Below are 27,115 nucleotides of genomic sequence, written 5' to 3'. Positions count from 1 at the left end.
GTCTACTAGAGAGACTTTCTCAACTGAACACTTAATTTGATTTATTATGCCTTTCATCTCCAAAGTCTCTGTTTGGTTATTTTTAAATATCTCTATCTCCTTATTGAATTTATCTTTTATATCCTGAACTGACTCCTTAATTCATTCAGTTGTTCTCTGTGTGCTCTTGGAAATCACTGATCATTTTTATAATAATTCATCTGAATTAATTATCTGATATTTCATCCACTTCAATATCTTCGGAGTCAATTGTTGGTGAATTATGAACTTTGGGAGGTGTCATGCTACCTTGTTTTTTCATCTTTCTTGTATTCTGTATTGGGTTTTAGGTATCTGTTGAGATGGCATTCTCTTTAACTCTGGTGTGTGTGCTTTTTTAGGACATAATCTTCTTTTGCCAAAGTATTCTAAAATTATCTAGATTAAAATCCCTCATACATGTGTCATCCAAATCTTTTTGTTAATTCCGTTTTTGCTATAGGATTGAATGGCCACAAGTAGGACCTACTTGGGGCCTGATTGTTAGTATGGGTTTTTTGTCTTGTTTATTCTTTGTATTAAACTATCAGTGAAGTCTGAGTGTGGTTAATTTGTGTGGGGGGTAAGGTGCATTGTCACTTGATTGAGTTTATTTCAGCAGTAGAGTCTCTACTCTGTGAACTTGTAGTGTCTCTGTAAATTCCCAGAATTTCAAGGTACAGGGGAAAACAAACAATAGCAACAACCAAAGCAAACAAGTAAAAATGGTCCCGTGCCTACATCTATAACATTAATTACCACAGAAACAGAAATGGTAAGGTCAGCAATTGCCAATGGCAAAAATAATAAATAGCTATGGAAATAATCTCGCCTTAAACAACAAGTGTCAGCTATGTGATGCATAGTACTAATAAATGCATCCACATGAATGGTGGGGGCAGGAGTTATATAAATCAAATAGTTCTAAAAGATGGTAAAAATATTGTTCATTAAAAGAAAAGAAAATGTTATGGGAAGGTAAAAGAAAGTTCAGAATTTTCAAATGTAAACAGAGAGAATACAGAAGAGATGTAGCAAGTGGTGGACATAAATTAGAAGCAAGAGGAAAAATAGAACAAAGTAAAAAGAAAGAGGAAGCAAAAATAAGAGAACTTTACTGTTAGCAAGAGAAGAACAGAGAGAAAGAGAGACAAACAAAAACAAAGCAAAACAAAAATAAATAAGAAAACGAAAGCCATAATCCTCAAAAGACAAGGAAAAATAACATTTAAAAATGCTAAAAATGAAGAAAAAATTAAAAAATACACATAGGTATATATATCCACAAACCAAGTAGCACAGCACACACACACACACACACACACACACACACACACACACAAGAGCAACAATAGGAAAAAGAAAAGAAAAAATATTCTTAAAGAAAAATGAAAGAAATGTCTTCACTGAGGTTGTCATAATTGTCAACAAGGATGGATGGTCACTGCTTGTGCCCAATTGTCCTTCTTTCCATTTGTTCTTGGGTTATGCACTAAGGAAGGGGAAGCACAGGGCTAGAGAATGTTGATTTCTTTCTCTCTTTGTGTTGGAGCCTAAAAACTGAAATTGGTTGAAATAGCTTTCAGCTTCCCCTTCTCACCAGGGTAAGAATGGAATGGGAAGTACTATTGATTGGAGTTTTGTCAAGAAATTCAATGGACTCCCCGGGTGGGATTGCTGGGGAGTTCTAAGATGGGAATTCTGGTGACTAAGGCTTACCTCAACTCAGGCCTTAGAGACTTTATTGAATGATAGCTGTTCTGGAGAGATTAAATCAACACACCCCTAAGGAAAAGGAGATGAAGATCTCTGCTCAGAGTCTGGATCTCAGGAACCTCCAAGAATTCTATTCACAGGGCAGGGGAGACAACTCTCCACAGGTCTTACACACCCTGCTGCCCATGAATACAACTTTCTCAGGCTTACACCAGGAGTGTGTTCACACTGGCTTATTCAGTTTCTAGATCCTCTTCAGCTGGTCATAACAGCCACCAGACTCGAGGAAAAGCAGGTTGTACTCCCCTCTATTTATCTGCCTTGAATTCCCACCCCCACCCCAAGTACAATCTCTGTCCCTGTTTTAATCATGTTCTGCTAGGCAGACACTACGCCCCATCACAGGAGCTTCTCAGGACAGTATGTTTGCTAGGATCTCCCAGGTTTCTGCAGCAGCAAGCTGCAGTGTGGCCTTCTCAAGATGCTCCTGCCTCAGCTCTCCACTTTCCAGTTAAGAAACACAGAGTACTTCGCAAACACTAATTAACCATGCGACCTCTGGATCAGCTAAGTGCAGGCTGATTTTCTGATCTACATGTTTTTCTGTACTAGGTTTGTCTATTGTGTTTATCTCTGTTTATATTGCTCCTCCCCTCTGTGGTGAACCAGCATCGCCTCTGCTGCCTCAATTGGTTTGTCGCCAATGTAGGCTTTCTTGTTCTTCATGTAATGCCTCTGAATTTGTGAGTCTCTAAATCTGTCTGATATTGAATTTCAGTGAATTCCCTCTTTCACCCACCTTGATGAGAAACAATATTCCCACTGCTTGAATTCCAAACCACAGAGCAACTGGAAATGCAGTCTTCCTCTAATCTGCCCTCTTGAACGGCTCTGTTTTGGGGGTTTCTATTGAGAGCTCTTCAAGCTCAGAGTTTCTTTCCTCAGCACCCTGTCCAGTCTATTAATAAGCCCTTTAAAGGCATTCTTCACTCTGTTACAGTATTTTTATTTTTATCTCCTGGCATTTCTTTTTTTTTTTTTCTTAGAATTGCCATCTTTTTGTTTACAATGACCATCTGCTCTTGTAACTGACTATTTTGTTCATTAAAACTGTTAGCATTCTAATTACAGCTTTTTAAATTCACAGTCTGATAATTCCAACATCCCTGCCATCTGAGTTTCATTCTGACTCTCACTGTATCTTCAGTCTGTATTTTATGCCTTTTAATTTTTTTCTGATAGTAAGACTTGATGTACTGTGTAAAATAAATTGCTATAAGTAGACTTTTAGTAATGTGATTTTGAGGGAGTAGAGAAGGTGTTTTCATTGTCCTAGTTTAGGTTTCAGACTTTGATTTGGTGCCTCTGGACTGTGGGGTTTACAAGTTCTTCTTAGTCCATACTCTTAAATGAAATTGCATGGCTAGAGTGGGCTGAATTGAGTACTTCCATTTTCCAAGGTAAATTATATTCTGGTAAAAACCCAGAATGTTAAACTGTGGCTAAATAGTTTCTCTTAAGAGCCAAGCTTGTTAAGAAGAATAGAATGCTCTAGTGTATTTTGAAACAATTCCTTTTCCCTTCCTCCTACTGGCAACACAAGGAGATGTGCTAAGATCTTCACTGTGAGAACCAGGTCAAGTTCCTAGAGAGAAAACTCAGAATAAGTGTGGGAGCTCCCCCAACTAAATGCCCCTGGAGTTTTTAACTCTCAGAGTAATCCATGAAGTATCTAGCAATTCATCAGTTCTAGTTCAGAATTCCTTACCCTTGGCACTAGTTCCCACAAGGTTTTTTGCTTATGGATTTTTTTCTCCAGTAAATTGCAATTCTCTACTTTTACCATCTTTCTTTCCAGTTTAAGGGGCTGAGACCTCATTTTTCTTATAGATCTAAAAAGAGTTGAGTCTTCCATTTGCTTTTTTACTTACTGAAACTGGTTGAAATGGCTTTCACCTTCCCTTTTTACAGTATAAGGTAGAATGGAATAGGAAGTACTATTGATTGGAGTTTTATTCAGACAGACCAGATCAATGGACTTCTAAGGTGGGAGTCTTTTACTTACTATTAGGGAAGAATGGTACCTTTCAAGCTTCTAAAATGCTGGGTCAGAAACCACAAGTCCCATAAACATTTTAAATCTCTTAGTATTCTTATAGTAAAAAGTGAATTATTTCACCAAAATATGAAGTAAACCTATTTATTAATTCTTATATTTTTTCAACTTACATATTTTAAAACAATATATTTAAGCACAGGAAGGTTATTTCATTCATTTTTGTTACTCTCTAAGAGAGATTTATGCTTAATTGAGGAAGACACCTGAACCTTAATGGCAAGGAGAATTTGATAAAAAAAACTCAAACTGCTTGAGATTTGAATGTTACCGGAGATGATGCAATGCAGTCTTTGTTTCTGTTTATTGGTTTTCAGCTTTTTTAAAGTTTACTTTTACTCCCCGTAGAAAATATTCAGTTCTGCTTTAATGTGATACATACATTTCTATAAATAATTCCATAAATTCAAAGAGGTCATGGGAAAAATAGGACTAGAGGAACAACACTAAAAATTTCATCAGTGACACCTTAAAAAAAAAGATAAAAAGTTGGGGCTACAGCTCAATGGTAGAGCACTTGCCTAGCATGCATGAGGCCCGGATTTAATTCCTAGCAGAACAGAAAAGGAGAGAAAGAAAAAGGGGAGGGGAGGGGGGGGAACTTAAGTAAAAATGCAACACCAATTTACACATATTAAATGCCACTATATATTACCCCAACATATTAGCACATAACACTTCAATATATAATGCATACTACATCATACTACAATAAATATAGCACTTTACCTTGAAAAGAAACTGGGACTTTATGAAATGCTTTTACACACCACTGGGAAGCCAAAGATATCATTAAAGTAGAAAAAAGACAAAAATAAGAGAAATTATGTGACTGAAAAGAGAAAAAAACAGAGACAATTCAAGTCAGAGGTTTCCCACATCTAAAGTTGACTCTGCAACCCAAGCTGTGCAAACACACAGAGGTAATTTGTGACCAGGGCAAACCTGAAGACTGATAGATTTGGAACACAGTTGAGAGTATAACAAAGTGACTAGAAGGACAGCCCTAGAGGAGGAGACAAGCTGATTGTGACTTTCTTACCTGGAAAAGGCTGCATAACTGAACTGTAAGCCAAGATACATTTACTCCTTCGGGCCTCCATCTGGGAGAGGATGGCCCCAGTTGTTTTCTTTGCTTGATAAATCTGGGTGTTTTCTTTTGTTGTGATGATCCAATATATAAATTCCCCACCCACAGTTAGGCTAGCCAGTGTCTTTTCTGCTGAATAAAAACATAAAGAACAAATCATATATCTTTAGTTTTCTACTCTAAACTTTTTCTGTAAGTGCTGTTTTGAGTCTTTCTCTTTCTCAATATTAAAAAAAATACTTTTATACTATTTGGCTTAATGATGTATTCTCTCATTTTAGCTTCACATAAAGTCAATAAATTAGGTAAATGCTATTATTATCAGCTTCATTTTGTGAAAATGTATACTGAGATTTGAAGGACTTAAATCATCTACTCAGGGCCATAGTTAATTAAGGTCAGAGCCAGGATTTAAAACCATTTATGCTACTCCAAGTTGAACAATAGCAATCTGTAACAGTAATAGGCCCAAGGCTCAGTGCTTTACTCAATGTTTTTATCCATAGTTTGAAATGAATGCATGATAAACATATTAAAGATATTTGCAGATAATACACAATTATCACTGTCACCAGTAGGTTCAATTACTACCTTGAAATTCTAAAGTATCACAACAGAATCAGGAAATGAATTGAAATGTAGTAGAAACAAACATAAAATCCTAAATTCAAGTTTAAAATAAACCCTATAAATTAACAAATAAAAGAGACCTGGTTTACTAACAATTTATGTGAAAAAAAAAAAAACTATCAGTTTTTTAAACAGCAGACAACTCAAAGACTTGATGCTACTTTTATCTTCAGTAAGAAGACCTAGAAAGTCAGAGTCCCCCTGCACTGACCAGGACATGATAAAAGGACAACATATTATTATGGGGGTGACATTTAATTAACTGGAGTTAGACAACAGGAAGATAACTAAGGCAAAGAAAGTCCTAGAAGCTACGTCACTGAAGAGTAGTTATAGATACATACATTTTCTTCTAAAGAAAATGCTTAGAATGGACTATGACACCATCTCTACATAGTTAAATGGCTATCAAGTAAAAAGTGATTAATTTATTTTTAATAAATTTAAAGGTTAAAACCAGTGAAGAAATGGAGAAAAGATTTTGGCTAAATATCAGGAAAAAAATCTAATTTCAGAATTGTTCAAAAACAGACAGATTTTCTTATAAAGTAGTATTTTTTTTAATAAACCTGTGTTCAATAAAGGTTATTTTTTATGGAGGGGCTTTCTTTCAACATGACAGCTAAATAATCTCTAAAGGCATCTAATTTTCTGATTTTAGAATTATGGATTCTAATCGTGAATTTATGAAAGACTGTTCTTTATCTATATGATAAGGGCTCACTGGATAATCCTTGTGTATTTGATTTTAGAGAAAAGATTTTTCTGACACTTATTAAAATAAGAAACACATTTTTAAGACTAGCACAATATTGTAATAGGGAAGACAGATGTTGCAATACAACAAAGATAGGTAGGGATTTATAGCCAACTAGAAAGAGGGAGTTAGTGGGTGGAAAATTACTGAGGAGACATCAAGGGTAAGAAGACTCTTGATACACTAGCCTAACAGGATTCTTGCTAAAGATCAGCCAGGGCCTATATATCAAGAGTAGGGATGAAGAACTTGATCAGATATCAAGGGTAGGGTTTTCTCTAAACTAATTTGGTAGGATTTTTGCTAAAAGTGGACTTGGTAAACTACAGACATGTAAGGTCAAAGTAGAGGTGTGGGAATAAAAGTGCTCAAAGTAGTGTAACTCCTTTGATCAAAGAAAGAGTCTGTCACAAAAAGTAGACAAGAGGAGAAATTCAAAACATCATCTCTACTTTTAATCCTACTGAGGGTATATAGAATTATTTCTAAAAGACTCTGGGAGACATGTCTATAAAACCAAATGTACAATAACAACCCCCCCCCCGCCCACACACACACACGTTTTTTTGTGTGTGTTTTTTTTTGAGAGAGAGAGATAGAGAGAGAATTTTTTTAATATTTATTTTTCAGTTCTCAGCGGACACAACATCTTTGTTTGTATGTGGTGCTGAGGATTGAACCCGGGCCGCACGCATGCCAGGCAAGCGCGCTACCGCTTGAGCCACACCTCCAGCCCCCACACACACGTTTTTAATGTCAAAACTTCACTTTATATTCCAGCATTAGTCGAGAGAACTTTTCAGTGACAATGGAAAGGTTTTATGCCCACATTGTCCAGTACAGTGGCCACTAACCATTTCTGGCTTTTGAAGCACTTGAAATGTGGGTAGTAGAACTCAGGGAGTAAATGCTTAATTTGTTAAATTTTAATTCATTTAAATTTAAATCATCACATGTCACCTATGATTTCTATATTAGACAATGAAGAGAAGACTGTTAAGAGCATATGGGCTAGAGTCTATTTTTTTATGATGGAGTTACTCCTAATTAGGAGACTTCCCAAATCATTTCAGACTTTCAAACATTTCCTCTGTAAGTCTGAATTTCAACAGATAGATGCCGCGTATTGACCGACTCAACTGAAAGTGAAGTCAAAGAGGAAATAGAGTAGGGTGCTGGTAAGATCATGGCTGTTGTGGTTGGCCCTGTTTTGACTTCTCTATTAATTGTGACCCTGGAACTTCCTTTCTCAGCCTTAGTTTTCTCATCTATAAAATGAAGAGACCAGTTTCTACCTCACTTAAGAAATAGAAGATTAAATGGGGCATGCATTTAGTAGCATGCTTAGAATATATAGTTAAGTTGGTTAAATTTTAAGTCTATTGTTAATTACAGATCTTTTTAAAACACTGATTTAGAAAATTATGTGAACGCCTACATACAATTTGCCTGTAAACAACTTGATTTGAATTCTACAACAGTTGGCATAATCCAGAGCAAATATCATAAGCATATTCCTCTAAGTATATGTGGAATACAACCCCTTCTTAATGGGACGGGAGGAGTTGCTGCTACTGGTGAAGATCTATGTGCACGCATCAGCATATTACCAAGCATGGCAGGCACCATGACAATTCTCCAACACTGACATCCTTCCAGATCCATGGCCCAGATTTCTTGCCCTTTAGCAAAGTATATTCGTGGCTTCTCTAGTTCAGAGGTATCAATAGTCATCACTCCACTTAACTCAAATTCAGTCATATTACAGGAACAGTGACTTCTTCCATTTTGTTTGTTTGTGGCTGCGGGTTGCAGAATGCGGTGCAAGGTGTGATTGATAATACTGTAGTAGAACATCTGAGAGCCCAAATCGGAAACTTCTGTCCAATACAAGCGACTACAGAGGGGAAAAAAAAGTCCCTCCAACTTAATAAGCAAAGTATATCATTTCAAATAGTAGATTCTAATGAAGATCAACCATTTGTATAATTGGAGGACAAATGCAGCCTTAGGAGAGAGCATGTCCAAGAGTCTAATAATGTTATGAGCTGGGGAAGACACAAGAAGTCCAACTCATACCATTTCCAATGATTTTTCAACTAGTGTATTTACAACTAAAGCCTTCGTGCATAATTAACTTAGATATTTATAGTCCAAGTGACTTACATGTCATTAATGGCTGTAAATTTTCTAATTTTTCATTTACCCATCTCCATTATTTTCTTCATTTGTTCCTATTCTTAATACTAGTATCCTGGTGAACTAGTATTCTGGTTTCAGAATAGCCTAAACTTATTAGGGAACAAATAAAAATATGTCTTTCCAGCCTGGGAAATTGTTATTCAGTTGCTAAATAGAGAACTTAAAATTCATTTGATGAAGACATTAATTAAGCCAAGATGGCTGAGCCCAGGGTAGCTTCCGCTAGGCAAAACCTGTTGTACACCTGTTCTTGATCATCTCTCACTGTCTCAGTCCTCTTTTTGTCCTTACCAACTTATGATATTATTAGATCCATTAATACAAAACTCTACTATTGGTTTCCTCTTAGTAATTAGCCTAACTTTAGATCAGTCAAATTTTCTGTATGGATTAAAATTACATATTTGTAGTTATGAGCTCATATGCAAAATTATGGACTCTAAGTTAATGTAGTGAACCAAGAATGCTGAACATCTTGTTTTCTAATATTAAGTCATAAAAAACATTACATTAAATATGTCGACATTGGTTTCATCACAACAGAAAAAGATAGGATAACATACCTTAAAAGAGGAGATACAGAAAAAGAAATTATTGTTGAATTCCTTTTGCAAATCTTCAGCTCCCTGGGGTACTTCACCTTGTGTTCAAGATCCACATCAAATATTTGGATTCCATCTTGTGATTCTTTCACAAAGTAGAGATGTCTTGAAATCCAGTCAATTGTGATAACTGTGATATCAGAAACCAGTGCATCTCGGAAAAGCTTAAAGTTAGGTAAAGAACACAGCCAAAAAGGTATTATTAATTTTTTTAATGTGAAGACTTTTCTGTAATTATCCATATCACTTATTTACTGCACTCCTCCTTTGTAATCCAAAGCCTCAATAATTCTGGATTGTGTAGCATTGTAACATGAGCCATCCTCTTATATTGTGTATTTTTCCTAGGTAATTTCAACTATCTTGACTTCAACTACTATCCACAGACCAGTGCTAAAAATCCACATCTTCAGCCAAGATCCCTCAAGTTACCAATTCAAATATCAAACTACCTACTGAACATCTCTACATGGATGACCCCATAAAGCAGAATTTATTGCGATACCCCAAAATCTCCTTTTCCTTTGCACTTTATATATTTATGGATTTCCAATATTCACCCGAGGAACCAAATAGGACAAATGTGGTTCCCCTTCATTTTTTTTTCCTCACAAATCTATACACAGTGAACTAATCTTACTTTAAATATCTCCCAATGTGTCCCACCTTACTCACTTCACTGCCTGGCTAACTCAAGCCCAACATTTCCTGCCTGAATTTCTGAGATTCCTTCCTAATTGTCTCAGTTTTACCTCTCCAAGTCATGACATACACTGCTGACAAAGAGGTCTTTCTAAAATATAACTTGACCAAGTTTATGACCCATGAAATTTCTTTGATGGCTTCTTGCTGGCTGCCAGCTTGATACCAGACTCTTTAGCTTGGTAAAGGAGGTTCATAATGCTTGGGCTCCTGCCTACCTCTCCAGCTTTGCTGCCTGTTTACTTTCCCTCCACTTTCACCCCCTACCTGCATGTTCCTTCTGTTTGTACCTCCTGAGCATGCTCCTTGGAATGCCTTGGCACTTGCTTCTCTCTCTGCTTTTCTTTACCTTCCCTTGGCTCATCTTCCTTGTGCCCAACATGTTTTTCCATTCTACCCGCACCACCACCACCTCAGCCTGGATTGATGCTCATTTCTGTGATTCTTGTATATTCTGATCACAACCTACCAGTTACACTAGTCTGATTTCTATATTAGCTAATTATTTAGTGAATGCCTACCACATTCCAGGCATTGTGCTGTGTTTTAATAGACTCTCTCATTTAATCTTCATGGGAACCCTATGATGAAGCACTATTTAATCACAGAAGTTAGATAACCTGTTGTTAGTCACAGAATGGAGCCAGAAATAAATTCCGGCTAGTCAGATCCCAAAACTTGCCCTCTTAATTACTGTGCAGCAGTGGCTTCCTGATGTCAGACTAATACTAGACCAGTTTTGTTAGGAGCAAGGCCTGTAATTTTTTTAATCCCTCACTATAGTTTGGATCTGGAATGTCACCCAAAAACCCATGCATTAAAGACTTGGTCCCAATTCACAGTGCCATTGGGAACTAATGTAATCTTTATGAAAGGGGGACTAGTAGCAGGTCTTTAGGTCACTGGGAGAGCATGCCCTCAAAAGGGATTGTGGGACCCTAGTCTCTTCCTCATTCTCTCTTTTGTCCAGGAGGTGAGCTAACTTTGATCTACCATGTACACTCCAACATGATGTGCTGCCTCACCACAGGTCCAAAAGCGGGGGTTTGGAGGGGGATGTTGTAGAGAGGGCAAATGACCATGGACTGAAATATCCAAAACGTGAGCTAAAATAGGTCTTTTGACTTTATAAGTTGATTTTCTCAAGTATTTGTTCCCGTAACAGAAAGCTAACACACTTCTCTAACACAACACCTTAAACACAGTAATTGAAAATTAATCCTGAATGACATTTGCCCAAATCTATAGTCTTTGTAGCTAAATAATTATACAGTATTTGTCCTTTTCAGTCACTCTAATCCTAGTAGCTCAACCACTGGACATTTATTTTAATTATAAGGTAATATGATATGTAAATAGTCCACTTCCTTCATTTCAAAAGAATTACAGAGCAATGTACTTCAGAGTTGGAATGATTCTGCAAATTCAGGAGGAAGAGTGAGTCTCCTTGAACATAATAACCCATTTCATTATCAGCTGTGTAGCCTACGGCACTGATGTTTCCTTCTGCTGAAAATGTCCACACAACTTGATTTTGATCCATATCTAAAAGCACTATCTTGTTGCCAAGAAGAGTTATGAGGTAAGGAAATGGGTTGATTTCTGAAAATGAAAAACAAATAGATATCATGTATGAGAAAATCAGATTAGCAAAGTCTCTTGAGCCAGTATAGGGTGGTTTTTAAATCCACTGGCCTCTTTTGGGTTCATCTAATAGTTTCAATGAAGACTTTTAAGCCTTCTAACCCTAGATTCTTCAAAAATATTTTGGTGATGAGAAAAATTGATTATTTTACTTCACCTCAACTTCAGAGTTGCTGTTCATATCTCTAAAGATATCCATGGGGGTAAGGGTGCTTTTAAATTGTTACACAGATTATATACCTGATGTATAAGACTTTACTATGTCAGAAAATGGTCCAGGTCCTTTAGATGTGAAAACTCGAACCTAAAGGAAAGAAAAGGAAACAAATGGATACATTCAATAGTATTGTCTGTGGGAATAAATAACTTCTGAGACTGACAAATTATTGAATGTCTTATTTTCACTCCTGATACACGATATCAATAATTTCAAATAGCTGCTTAAGCCTAAGTATATGGCAATAAATAAATATATTGTCCCATACTTACGTTGCTGGGTATTTTATTTCTTAGTTTTTTTTTTTTTTTTTTTGTCTTGTTTTGTTTGGGGGTATAGAAAATTTCAAAAAATATCATAATTTCTATTGCAAAGAAAGAAAAAAAACTAATTTCTGAAAACATCTGCGAATTTAATGTACAGCATGGACATTTATAAAAGGAAACAATTAAACTTATATTAAAAATAATTATGCATTTCAAACGATTTTCACATATATTATCTCTTTTGAAGGGGATGGGGAATACCAGGAATTGAACCCAGGACAACATCCTCACCCCTTTTTTATATTTTTATTTAGAAACAGGGTCTCACTGAGTTGCTTAGGGCCCCACTAAGTTGCTGATACTGGCTTTGAACTTGTGATCCTCCTGCCTCAGCCTCCCCAGCTGCTGGGATAATAGGCATGCACCACCGTGCCCAGCTATTATCTCTTTCGATCCTCACAACTACTAGGAGTAGAAACTGGACCTGGATTATAATTAAAGTAATTCATCTAATAATTACAAATGTAGAAAGAGGCACAACAACTAAATCGTCCAAAGTTTGCATAATTTTCTTTCCATTGTTTCACTCCATATCCTAACAGTCAAATTTTTATTGAGTAACAAATCATTACCATTTTCAAAACTTGTATATGTGCTATCTCAATCAACAGAACTTTGGATGACCTTTATTATATGTCTAGCATTAAATACACTTTATTGTGCTCTGCATATTAACATCTGGATGATTTATACTGGTACATTTGTATATAGTAATCTTAACTTTTTACACAGAACAGTGTTAAATGAAACTCATTCATATCCATGCATACATATCACTTTGCATGTTTTATGGTGACTGAAATTTGAAACTGTCTACATATAGACAGATATACTTAGCCAGAATATGTATTTAACTGGAATAAATTAAATAATATATATTATCTTTAATCTTTTTTATTAGTATATGTAAGCCTAATTATCAAAATAATTATTAAATTAGAATTTTACCAAAAGAAAAAAGATCCATCGGAAACTCAGATCTTGAAAACATCATTTCTCCAAAAAAGAAATGGAAATTAACTCTAAATATGTATAATTGTCATAAGCATAGTAATTGATGGAGATATGAAAATCATCAAGACTCCTACTGTAAGTGAAAAGTTATTTCATATTAAATATTTAAATTATCAAAATGCAATGACAATAGATTTTTTTTCTTAACTGATGTTCTTCTTCTGTTCTGTCTATAGATAAGTGCTAATTGTGAGATATCAACTATGCAGAACCTCAGCTTATATTTTTATTGGCATTTACCAAGTCAGGGCATCTAGATGGTTCACAGGGGTGTTTTGATGTGGTTATATACTATAAGTTGAATTATAGTATATCACCTCCTAGTCATGCAACTTTGATAATTGATACTCACAGGGTTTTTCTTCACAGTATGACTTCAAATGAGATTAAGAATATAAGAATACAATCATGGTGCCTGACCTATGATGAAGACATTGACAAATATTGCTTTATTCTGAATCTGAAAAGTACCCTTAATGCCAGAAAGTTGCTGAGATGTTCTTTACCCAAGCTGTTTTCTCCTTCCTGTACATTTTTGCTGCCCACTTGACCCCTCTGATCACAGTGCACTTCAACTTATTACAGAGTAGGAATTCTCAACTTAGATCTTTAATTAACCCTCTGTGGCACTAGGCAAGACTCCCATATTTTAGTTTTCTCTCTCGTACCTGGAAGGCAACAATGTACCCAGGACTCATGCCCTCCAGTCGAAAGGACATCACTGAAGGAATGACACTGACGGCAATCCATTGTTTAAATGTATTGTTCAAGTCACTTTGGTTGGATATATGATAAAAAATTTCAAATCTTGTTAACACACCATTTTCATGCTTAGGTTTATTCCACCTAAATTCTATCACAACTTCATTCTTATTGAGGTGTTTCCCACTTGGTAATATAAATATTCTGGGTTTCTCTGGTGCTGATGGAACTGAAAAAACAGAGGCACAGATAGGACAGAAAAGAATATAAGGCTTTAACCACTCATAATCAGGGTATGCATATCTTAGCAGTAAGTATTTCTCTTCTCAGGTAGTTGAGGTACATGTCTCTCATTCTTAAAGATCTTCAGGAGAGAAAATTCCATAGATTTCTTCAAGAATATATCCTGATGTTTCAGCAAGTCTTACTAACAGGAAAGGCTTCCTGTGTCCAACTCAAATCCCTCCCACTACCACTTAAGCACATTTTTTTCTCATCTGTGCCCTGTGTAGATCGAAAATGACTGGTTCTCTTACAAAATACAACACTCACTCTCATCCTCATAGAGAAATTTAGCTGGAGGTAGAAAAGTCAGTCATCAGAAAGGGAAAGAGTAACTTTAAACAGGCTTCAGCCAGCTCAGGGTATAAAATACAGCATATTAGGGATCCTCTCACCCTAAACTCCCTAGGAGGCAGAAAGTTTTGGAGAAAGCTGACAACATCCCAAAGATATGACCTGGTTGCTAGAAGCAAACCAAAAACTTCAATCTCTTAGTTCTTTAATCAAGAGAAATTCCTCTGCCTGATTTCTAAGTCCTTCTACATAGACATCCCCTTCTTTTTCAAGACTCTTCCACGAGTTTCCACACCTGCCCCCATTCCAATGGCATTGCTCCTTAATGTTCAACCCCAGCCATACTGTGTTTCTCATATGGGGGAGCCTCTTCTTTCTCCATCCCTCAGAACCCAGCTAAAGTTTCTGATACCCAAAGACCTTCCATGGTTATATTAGTCCATGTCCTTCTACCTCTTCTAAAAATATCTGAGGCAGCTTGAAATGCATGAAGGTTTCACAATGTCATCTACTCACTTACATTTCCACTCAGTTTTCACTGTCCTGTTGCTATTATGCTAGCAGTGCATGTGTTTATCTCCACACCATCTTATGAGCTCTGTCAGAGAAAGCATCTTTTCTTATTCCTTGTTAACTCTCCACCAAATCTGATGTAGGACTGACACAAGTAAGTCCTTAATAACTGTTGGTCAATTTGAATAATGTGTTGCTACACTGCAAATATCCTGAAGGTGACAGCCAAATCCTATCTTCTTTTTTATTGCCCCCAACATCCAGCAGATGTTGAGCCTGTCCCACTATGGGATCCCTTGATGGATGCAATGAAGTTCATTTCCCACAGAACAGTGCCACCAAATTTGATATCCCAAGACAAGAACAAGTCCAAGGTGTACTATGTTTCTGTTTTGAGACTCACAGATAAATATTGTTGAATGAATTGTAACAGTAAAAAAATGCAATGGTTAATGAATATCTATGTTTATTGAGCTCTTGCCACCTGCCAGGTCCTGGGATAGGAAGTATATGTAAATTAAATTAATATGAAGTTATTATTTTCCAACATTTGCAAAAGTGATTGAATGGAGACTTGCTGAAACTGGAATATAAATTCTGAATTAGGTCCCAGCCCCTCCCATGGGCAATTACTAGGCTTCCATTTCATATAGATTATAGAATAATCTATAACACCTGTCCTATGCACCTTAGAGCTGTGTGAGGATCAGATGAAATGATCTTTCTGACACATAATGGTTATATAATAAACTTTTAATAAAGGAATGATACATATGAATGTGCTTTATACACTTTAAAGTGATATATACATGCAAAGATATGGCTACTATTTGCAAAAGACAAAAAACATAATATTTAGGCATAAGTTATTCACCCATAAAACATTCTGAGTTACCATGTTTATGAACACCTGCCTTCCAAGAAATTATCTCTGCTTTTAAATGTCCATTTTCCTAAGGAAAATTTTCAGAAATTTCCTGAAACTATTTGTGGTTTTGCATCTTGTGCATCACTACAACAAAGTGAAATAATCTTTAAGAAATCTTTGAAATTTACTTCTTCTGGAATAAACTATGCAGATTTATTTAATAATGCTACTCTAATCTCCAAATATTTATTTGAAGGGTAGTGAATCTGAACATATCTACAAAACTGAAAGTTATTTTAAAATATTATTAACTACCCATTCCAAACAATGGGAACTGAGATTCTGCCTTTTTTTTTTTTTTTAAAGAGAGATTTTTACCCCTATACCTGTTTCAGGTGCTCGAAGTAATAGAGATGTTTTGAGGCCCTTTCCCCAGTAGGTATAAGGAGTGACAGAAAGATTAAATAAGGCATAGGGCTCCAGCCCTTCCACAGTAAATACAGGTAAAGGATGTTGTTCACTAGCCAGGAACTAAAATAAAACACACAAAAAAAACATTTTCTCAGAGGAAGAATTAGAAAATTTTTCATTCCTAATTAACTAAAATCTCAAAACTTCAGTTGACATGTGAAGTCAACACTTGCAATTTTGGAAATGTTCATTTTAGTAAATCCTATATTTTACTATATATTCCAGTTAAAGTGTATCCAACATAACAGTTAACACAAAGTGAGCAGAGAATGGCTATAAACCAGTGCTCTCAGGAATAACCCCAATAACCATATGGTATGGAAGCAACAGGAAATGGGCTTAATTGACAAAGTACATATCAGTTTGCATAGGGGCTGATGCTGATGGTACAGACTGTTTGGAAAATTGAACTTACTAGAACCAACACCATACCTTCGAATGAGCACTGAATTCCACACTGTAGAAGACGGTGCCCCAGTCCAAAGGAGGAGGTGCTTTCCATAAGATTTGAAAATTTGAAGCATTTCCTTCAATCCTAAATGAAGACTCTTGAACAGAATCTGGGATAACCTTAGGGGTAGAGGAAAAGTTCCCTTTGGGATGGAGAAAGAAAGGAAGGGAGAAAGGGTTTAAGGTTATCAATCTATATAGAATCATGGAAAATCAATAGAAATTACTATTAATTAGAACTAAAACAAATTTTTTTTTCTTTAATATATCTGAAAACTATCTTTTTTGTGACTTTTTCAGACTGAGAAATTTGGATTCAAATTAAACGGACTACAAATAAACCAACAGAAATTAACTCACCTTTCTCCTCTTACAACATAATTCTTAAGAGAAATTCCCAACCTAAACGTTCATTTAACAGAAGGTATGGGGATAAAGGGTACACAGAAATAATAAAATGAAGTACCTGGCAGAGGCTTGAGAGATGTCTGAATAATTGTGAACTGATTAAATTTAGCTGGCTCTGAAACAGACACACTGGTTCTCTGACCTATTTCCTGAGCTGTGATAATCCTAAAGCCATTAATCCAGAAGAGTCGACCACTATAGTACATGAGTGCATTCTGGGAAATTTCAGAAGTACTCCAGGCTGCAAATTCTGTGATGATGATATCCTCAGTCCTGCTGAAACAATGCAAATTAGTGCATGCATCTGCAGTAGAGAAAGAGCTGGTACATGCAAGTATTCATGAAAATATGTAATAAATACATGTGTATAGGAAAATATAGGGGACATAGTTTGCAACAATAATTGGCATTACTTCTACTTCCCTATTAAAGAGATTTTTTGCATTTTTCTTAAAGTAACAGACATAAGCCAATTTTTCTAGGTTTTTTTCTTGTTAATGTGATATTGCATTAGCAGGATCATTTACACAGTTGCAGCTTTTGACAAATGCTTGTGATTTTGGTGATACTCTACATCAAAGGTGCAACTTGAATTCCCATAACTTTATTATCACAGAGATCACATCTTTGGTTTATCCCATGTACTCCTACAACATTTGCATTAACAAAAGAAAGACATGAGGCAAGGTAATGATAGTACTAGAAAATACTGATTTAAAAAAAAAAAAGTGAAACCAGTAAAAACCAATGCATCAAGGATAAACTTGCCATCTGTACAAAAGGCTCAAAAAGCACTGACAAATGTGAGGCAGAGGGTTTTGAGACCAAACAAGAACAATGCAATAGACCAGTGCTATAGATAGTACAAGCTAGATTTCCAATATAATTTTACCTAAAAGAAAACAAAGGAAAGCCTATTATGTCTGAGAGATTTGGAAAGAAAAAAAAAAAGGATATTACCAAAGACCAAGAATTTTCAGGAATTTATCCAGAATTGACAAGAATAACAGTTCCTGACTGTGGTAGCCATGGGAACTCCAGTCCATACAGACACAGAACAGCTCTGCATGTCACAAACTTTGCCAAGACCCTGTGTGGTCATTCTTCCTGTCTATCCATCAGCGTCACTCAAGAAACCACTTCATATCTAATCTGGTTCACATGACACCAAGCGCGAGTGGCCTACATGCCCTCATGATTACACCCGTTCCTGAATATGACCATGTCCCACTGTGGATTAACAAATTTGCAGTGTAGCCAATACTTCAAAGCCAAACAGAACTGTGTGGAATCCCTAGTTCAACCAACTATTAGATATGCAACTTCAAGCAAATAATTTAAACTCTCATTTGACCATGTATAAAATGTAGATATAATAATACCAAAAAATTCTATATATGAAAGAAAGTGATCTCATTTTATCATGACGTTCTCAAGAAATAAAAAGATGGATTAAAACAATTCTGTGACCCTCACCACCCCATCATGAACAGATGTACCCAACAAGATGAACAGTGAAAACCAATTCAGAAGGCACTGTCCACTGAATGGCTTCTGCTCACTGATTCAGACCTCTCCCCTACTCTTAGTCATCTTATTTACTTGTCACTCATCAGCCTGTGTGATCCTTCTGTTTTGTGAACATTTTTTTCCTGTTCACAAATATTTGCTTCTTCAGTGATGGTTATCAGCTTCTATGGTTTAGTCAAAACACTCCTTTTCCAAATAAGGAATTCAAAGAGACTATTGTTCAACTTGTTTGTAGATTTTTTTCTCAATGAGAGAGAAGTTAATAATGACTTCTACTTTAAAAATCTGTATGGTTGTTTATAAACTTATGCCTGTTGCCTAGAATTCCATGTAAACTATCTCAGAGATTCTCAGTGTTTGGGAGTGGTGAATTGATTTTTTTAAAAAATAATTTGTGTAAATCATTTTAGAGTGTTGACATTCTCCTCTACAAAATTATAAAGTATGGCGTTTGAAATCAAAATAATTTTTTAATTTTTTTTGAGAATTTCACTATTTTTCCTTGAAAAAACAAAAGTTACCTTGGAACATCACAGCTGGGAACTGTGAATCTTATGATGAAAATGTATAGTCACCAGTATCATTCCTATGGTCCTTTTTCTGGCAAGACACTATTTTTTCATTCCTACAGAGGTGTGAAGGCTTTGTACTTGCACCCCTTTGTCCAATTTTACATTTTGTTGTTTTTGCTTCTCAGTGGCACTTTCCAGTGACCTTCTGGAAGAGATATACAAAACCGAATTCCAGGTGGAAGAACACTCACCAAGCAGTATGCACTTGGTCTGAGAAAGCTTCTGGACCACCCACAGGGCTGCTGCAGCCTTCAGTGGGAAGGTGTTTAGTCAGCCTTGCTCTCAGGTTTTGTTATATGTTTCAGCATTGTTAAAATGGTCCCTAGGATAGAGAATTTTCTGCAGGACAAGACCAAATCCCTTAGTTCACTGACTTGGATTGTTCCTTACTTCCAGGTGAAGTCTCCTCCCTCATGTGAAATTCTCCTACATATCTAGGTTAGCCCCCAAAATTCTTAATATCTAGAGTTCTGCAAAACTTCAACACAATTACCTTACTTTCAGGAGGTCAGTACCCCAAACGCTTCATTCCTTAACAAGTTAACTTGAATCAAAACTTAGCTAAAAAAAAATCACAACATAGCATTTGCACCATAAAGCCTTCCATAAAGCATAAGATATATGAGGCAAGTATTCTACTGAGAGTTGGTTCATTTAATAAATGTTATGTGTATTTAGTTCTATATTAGCCATTAGGAATACAGTGGTAAATAAGACAAATACAATCACTGCATTTATAGAATATTCAGCCCTGATGAATAGGCTAATAGTTTTCAAGTAACTACATCATTGAATGGATTGTGAGAGAAAAATTAAAGTGAGTTCCTTAACAAGGAGATCTAACTGGGCCTGGACAGTCAGAGAAAGCCTCCCTTAGGAAACAATGTTTGAGCCAAGTCATGTAGACCGAACATGAATTACCTAGGGGAATTAGGCTAGGGGAACAGTTCAGTCAGAGGGAACAGCAAGGATGTAGGATCCTCTGAAGCAGTATAATCTGCCCTGACATAGCTAAATATATCTGAACTCTCATGACAAGTGCACCCTTTTCAACTTCTAAGTCAGAAGAAGTTGTTACACTATTTATAGGTTTATTCTTTTATAAACTAAAAGGAATGGTTGTACATAGGAGGGGGAAGAGCAATTTGAAGGGAAACTCCATTAAAATTCACAAGTGCAGATGTGATGGATAACGGCTGATCATCTTTACTCCCTTCCTAAGCATCCCTCTAATTAACCACGTGACATCAGGCAAATGTATGAATGTCCTAGACATCAGCATCTTTATCTATGGAAAAAAATAATCCCTAAATTTTCCCTCTAAATATTTTACGTGTTATATTTTAATTCCAAATGTGTAGCTATTTGGGTAAAGTTAAAAACTTGACTGTTTAAGCTAAAATAACAAAAGTAGATGTATTTTATAGTATGCAGAGAATTAAAATTATGATACTAAGAACACAAAATGTGGGAGGATAATAATTGAAAATATATAGTCATAAAGTTTTCAAATTATTCATGAATAATATTTTGAATATTCATTTAATAAGTTGAAGATTCATAATGTAAAAATGCTAAAAATGCATTTTAATTCTAACACAATGTGAAAATATAGACATAATTAAAATTTCACTACAGGAGACAGTTTCAGAGTATTTATATATCCACAAAAGAAGCAGAAACATAGGAACAAAGAAACAAAGAGCAGAAGATACAAATGAAAGTCAAACTTCAACACAGTAGGCTTAAATCCAAACATATTAATCATTATATTAAATGTAAATGAACCAAACACCCAATTAAAAGGCAGAAATTATAACACTTCATAAAAAGCAAAACACTATATGCTATTTACAGTTCATACACTTCAAATTTAAAGACACAAATAGATTAAAAGTAAAGAAATGAAAAAGAGATGTATCACATAAACTTTAAGGAAAGCTGACCAGGCTATAATAATATCAGACAAAGTAGTCTTTATGATGCAGAATATTTCCATAAATGAATAAGTTTAGCTTACAGTAATAAAAAGGAAATTGATATTGTACATACTAAATACAAAGCACCTGGATACATGAACTAAGCAAACCATAGGCAAATCTAGAACCACAGTGCAAGACTTTAACACCTCTTTCTCAGTGATAGATAATACAGACAGATAAAAATATTTTAATGACACTATTAATGAACTTCACCTACTTGACATTTATAGACCACTGCAGAAAGTAAAGCAAAGAAAACATTCTTCTCTAGTTCACATAGAATATTCAGCATAATATATCACATGCTAGTACATAAAATACTTCAATAAATATAAAAGGATTAAAATTAAACAGAACATGTTTTTTGGCCACAATGGTGTTAAATAAAAATTAACATAAATAATATTCTTAAAATTACAAATACTCCAAAATTAAACAACATACATTTTTTTTCTAAAACCTATGAGTAAAAAAAAAAGGAACATTAGAAAATACTTTGAACTGGGGAGGGTTCAAGATAGTGGAATAGATGAGGTTCCTTTCCTGGCTGCTCCATAGTGTGAAACCAAGAAAGCAGACAGGCAACTTCTCAGCAAGGTGGGTGAATGAAAAAAGAAAGGGGGGTACTTTACTGGAATTTAATACTGGAAAGTCAAAGCAGATTTATGACTAAGGAGGTTGGATATAATAAAATAAGGAAGAAATCTCCAGCACCAATAGCCACTGCTGTGGCTGGAGGTACCAGACTGGAAAATACTGGGCCCTGGAGGTGCACTGATATAAAAATCTCCACACTGATTGGCATCCAGCAAGAACCTAGAGCCTCCTTAAGCCTTAACGCCCCCTCCAAGAGTTCTGTTTACAGCATTACCTCTCTCACACTAGCAGCTCTACCTTGAGGATGGAACAAGCATCATACTCCAGCAACCCCACTTAACTGATGAGAAGGGTAACTGAGAATATTTTGAACTCCAATGGAAACAATTCTTTAACTTTTTATTTATTTATTTATTTTTCATTTTAGCTTAAGAGATTTTTTTTCTTCATTTTTCTTTTCTCTGCTTCATTGTGACCTTAATGGTTCATGGACATCAATACATATTTATATTTGTTTTTTGTTTTTTTCTCATTTCTAGCATTTTTGAAACCAGTTATTTTTCATGGATCATGTTTTTGAGGAATAGGAAGTTTGATTAGAATATTTCAGTTTTATTTTGTATTTTTGTATATTTTTATTTTTAATTTTTAAAATTTTTATTTCATATATTTTTCTCTCATTTATCTGTTTTTCTTTAATCTCTAACTTTTCTTCTGTTAACAGGCAATCTCTATTGTTCTCTTTCACTCTTCCTTTATTTTTTTACTTCTATTCTCTCTACTCTTCTCTCATAATCATCACTTCTGTTATCATCACTTCTGTTATCTCCCAGTCAACCACATGAAATTGTAAACACTTTTGCAAACTTATTGTTTTTACTGTAGGCAATAACTGATCGTACCATTTCTGTTTATTGTGACCATTGTAGATATCATAGCAGGAACTATTTGGTTTAATGCTATATAATGTTTGCATTGGTTATTCTTATTATTTGTCTTCCCCTAAACAGTGAGGTACTGGAAACCTTCAGGGACAATATAAGTCCAAAGAGTAGAAACTCTACTGCATCAGTTCCATACCGCTAGATGGATAAACACAAAAACAGCATGAAAAAGCAAGGAAAAAAAATAGCCCCAAACAAAACAAGATACTTCAATAACAGAATCCATCACCATCACAGTAGAAAAAATGTCAGAGAAGGACTTTAGAATGTACATAGTTAAAATAATCTGTGAGGTAAAGGACAATGTAAGGATTGATATTAGAGAGAAAATACAGAAAGTGAAAATCGCTTCAATAAAGAGATAGAGATTCTGAAAAAAAAATCAAGCTGAAATCCTTTAAATGAAAGACTTAATAAACCAAATTAAAAGTCAAGGAAAATATCACCAACAGACTAGACCACTTGGAAGACACAGTTTAGGCAATGAAGACAAAATATATAATCTTGAAAATAAAGTTGACCATGGATAAAAGATGTTAAGAGACCATAAACAGAACTTCTAAGAAATATTGGATAGCATGAAAAGACTAAATATAAAATTTATTGGAGTAGATGAAGGCTCAAAGATACAAACCAAACAAATGCATAATCTTTTCAATGAAATAATATCAGAAAATTTTCCAAATCTGAAGAATAAAATGGAATCAGGTACAGGAGGCTTATAGGACACCAAATTTACAAAATTACAACAGACCCACACCAAGGCACATTATTATGAAAATGCCTACAAACACACAAAATAAGGATAGGATTTTAAAGGCTTCCAGAGACAAACAAGAGGGAAACCAATCAGGATATCAGCTGATTTCTCAGCCCAGACACTCAAAGCTAGAAAGTCTTGGATTAATATATATCAAGTTCTGAAAGAAAATGGTTGCCAGTCACAATACTATACCCAGCAACATTGACAATGAAATTGACATTGACAATGAAAATGAATTGACAATAAAATAAAAACTTTCCACACACACACAAAAAATCAAAGTTGAAAGAATTCACAATGAGAAAGCCTGCTCTACAAAACATACTCAAGAAGAAATGAAAAATAAAAATGAAAACCATCAAAAAGAGGAACTACACTAGAAGAAAAATCAATCAAAGGAGGAAATAATTCAAATTAAAAACTAGAAATAAATCAAAATGACAGGGAATAAAAATCATATTTCAATAATAACATTGAATGTAAATGGCCTAAATTCATCAATTGAAAGACACAGACTGGTGGATTGGATTAAAAAACAAGTCCCAAGAATATGCTTCCTACAAGTGTCTCACCTTATAGGCAAAGACATCCACAAACTAAAGGTAAAAAGATGGAAAAAAAATGTCATTCTCATGAATCCTGTAAATAAGGAAGGGTTTCTGTATTTATATAAAATAAAGTGAACTTCAAGCCAAAGTTAATTAGAAGGGACAAAAGAGGACATTGCATACTGCTTAAGGGAATTATACCTCAACAAGTTATGACATTCACAAATATTTATGCACCAAACAATGGACCATCTACGTACAACAAACAAACCATTCTCAATTTCAAGAATCAAATAGACCACAACACAATAATACTGGGTGACTTTAACACACCTTTCTCACCGCTGGTTAGATCCTCCAAACAAAAACTAAATAAAGAATGTATGAAACTAAAAAAAAATACAATTAATAATTTAGACTTAACAGACATATATAGCATATTTCATCTATCAATGACTGAATATACTTTCTTCTCAGCATCACATGGATACTTCTTTAAAATAGACCATATCTTAGGCTACAAAGCAACTCTTAACAACAAAAATATAGAGAAAATACCTTGCATTCTATTGGATCATAATGGAATGAATAAAAATCAATAATGAAATAAAAATATAAGCTACTCTTAATACCTGGAGCCTAAATGATAAGCTATTGAATAACCAATGGATAGCAGAAGAAATCAGTAATGTAATAAAAAAAAATCCTGAGAGGTAAATTAAAATAGCAATACAACATATATCTCTGGGACACTATGAAAGCAATGCTAAGAGGAAAGCTCATTGAATTGAGCTCATTTATTAAAAGAATAAAAAGTCAACAAATAAATAACCTAACAATATGTTGTAAAGCCCTAGAAAAAGAACACATCAATACCAAAAGCAATAGAAGACAGAAAATAATTAAAATCATAGCTGAAATCAATAAAAGTGAAATGAAAGAAACCAACCAAAAAATCAACAAAACAGACAAAAAAAGTTGGTTCTTCGAAAAATAAACAAAATTGATAAATATTTAGCCTAGCTAATAAAGAGAAAGAGAGAGAAAACTTAAATTACTAAAATTATCAATGAAAAAGGAAATATTACAACAGACACTACAGAAATACCGACAATAATCAGAAACTATTTTGAAAATTTATATTCTAAAAAAATAGAAAATCTTGAAGACATCGATAAATTTCTAGAGACATATGACCTATCCAAATTGAAACAGGAAGACATAGAAAACTTAAACAGATCAATTTCAAGCAATGAAATTGAAAATGCCATCAAAAACCTATCAAGAGGGGCTAGAGTTGTGGCTCAGAGGTAGAGCACTTGCCTAGCATGCATGAGGCACTGAGTTCGATCTTTAGCACCATGTAAAGGTGAAATAAAGGTATTGTGTCTACCCACACTAGAAAAAGAAGAAAACCTACCAAGAAAGAAAAGCCCAGCACCAAATGAATTCTCAGCCAAGTTCTACTAGACCTTCAAAGATGAGCTAACACCAATCCTCCTCAAATTATTCCATGAAATAGAAAAGAGGAAACCCTTGCAAATGCATTCTATGAAGCTCATATCATTCTAATACAAAACCAAAGACAATCAAGGAAAGACAATTTCAGAACAATATCCCCAAGGAACACAGATGCAAAAATTCTTAATAAGTTACTGTCAAATCACGTACAAAAACATACTTAAAAAATAGGGAATCATGAGCAAGTGGGGTTTATCCCAAGGATGCAAGGTTGGTTCAACATATGGAAATCAATAGACATAATTCATCATATCAATAGACTTAAAGACAAGAATTGCATGATTATCTCAATGATGCAGAAGAAAAAAAAACATTGAACAAAATACAGCACCCCTTCATGCTCAAAACACTAAAAAAACTAGAGATAATAGGAACATACCTCAACATTATTAAAGCTATCTCTGCTAAATCTAAGGCTAACATCATTTTAAATGGAGAAAAATTGAAAGCATTCCCTCTAAAAACTGGAACAAGAAAGGATGTCTTCCTTCACCACTTCTATTCAATATAGTACTGAAAATCTAACCAGGGCAATTAAAAGAAGAAAGAAGTTAAAGTAAGATGAACAGAAAAAGAAGAAAACTATCTCTATTGGCCCATGACATAATTCTATATTTAGAAAATTTTTTAAAAATCCACCAGAGAATTTCTAGAACTCATAAATCAATTTGGCAAAGTATCAGGATATAAAATTAACACCCATAAATTAATTGTGTTCCTATATATCAGTGATGAATCAACTAAAATAGAAATTAAGGAAAATATTCCATTCACAATAGCATCGAAAAAATTAAAATATTTGGGAATCAATCAAAAGAGATAAAAGATCTCTAAAATGAAAACTATAAAACTCTAAAGAAAGAAATTGAAGAAGACCTAGAATTTGGAAAGATCTCCCATGTTCTTGGATAGGCAGAATAAATATTATCAAAATGGCCATACTACCAAAAGCACTAGTCAGGGCTGGGGTTGTCATTTAGTGGTAAAAAAATAAAACGAAGATCCACTGACAAGTAAAAAATATTTTTTTAAAAAATGCTATTCAGATTCAATGCAATTTCCATCAAAATACCAGTCATATTCTTCATAGAAATAGAAAAGGTGGTCATGACATTTATTTGGAAATGTAAGAGGTCTAGAATAGCCAATGCAATCCTCATGGAGAAAAGCAAAGTAAGAGGCATCACAATACCAGACCTTAAATTACACTATAGAGCTATAGCAACAAAAACAGTGTGGTATTGGTGCCAAAACAAACATGAAGATCAATGAAACAGAAGATATAGAGACAAACCAACATAAATACAGTCATCTCATACTAGGCAAAGGCACAGAAACATACACTGGATAAAAGACAGCCTCTTCAACAAATGATGCTGGAGAAAACTGAAAATTTATACTAAACAGAATGAAATTGAACCCTTATCTCTCACCCTGAACTCAAAATGGATCAAGGACCAACACATTAGACTAGAGACCCTGTGCCTACTAGAAGAAACATAGGGTCAACACTGCATCGTGTCAGCTTAGGAACTGACTTCCTCAATAAGACTCCTAAAATGCAAGAAGTAAAATACATAATAAAATAAATAATCAAGAAATGGGACAGAATTAAACTAAAAAGCTTCACAGCAAA

The 27,115-nt window shown here is 34.8% G+C and overlaps 1 protein-coding gene across 3 annotated transcripts in view; it reads right to left on the bottom strand.

Annotated features, from left to right (window-relative positions):
- The window catches only part of Ros1 (ROS proto-oncogene 1, receptor tyrosine kinase), a 125,531-nt gene that overhangs the window by 50,002 nt on the left and 48,414 nt on the right, over positions 1–27,115 (bottom strand). Inside the window, exons 19-27 of one of the 3 annotated variants that reach the window (XM_076859793.2) lie at positions 17,081–17,298; positions 16,597–16,757; positions 16,080–16,224; positions 13,703–13,965; positions 11,718–11,781; positions 11,233–11,435; positions 9,093–9,295; positions 7,938–8,224; positions 4,893–5,072 (exon numbers count right to left, since the gene is read on the bottom strand). In XM_076859793.2, the coding sequence (XP_076715908.2) occupies positions 4,893–5,072; positions 7,938–8,224; positions 9,093–9,295; positions 11,233–11,435; positions 11,718–11,781; positions 13,703–13,965; positions 16,080–16,224; positions 16,597–16,757; positions 17,081–17,298 (1,724 nt within the window). The remainder of the gene's footprint in view (positions 1–4,892; positions 5,073–7,937; positions 8,225–9,092; positions 9,296–11,232; positions 11,436–11,717; positions 11,782–13,702; positions 13,966–16,079; positions 16,225–16,596; positions 16,758–17,080; positions 17,299–27,115) is intronic. The other 2 variants (XM_076859794.2, XM_076859792.2) reach the window with 2 other exon arrangements.

Source organism: Callospermophilus lateralis, chromosome 6 (genome assembly GCF_048772815.1).
Source record: "Callospermophilus lateralis isolate mCalLat2 chromosome 6, mCalLat2.hap1, whole genome shotgun sequence".
In the NCBI taxonomy this organism is placed as follows: domain Eukaryota; kingdom Metazoa; phylum Chordata; class Mammalia; order Rodentia; family Sciuridae; genus Callospermophilus; species Callospermophilus lateralis.
Note: the sequence above shows the minus strand (reverse complement) of the source record. Positions and strands in the feature narration are given on the sequence as shown.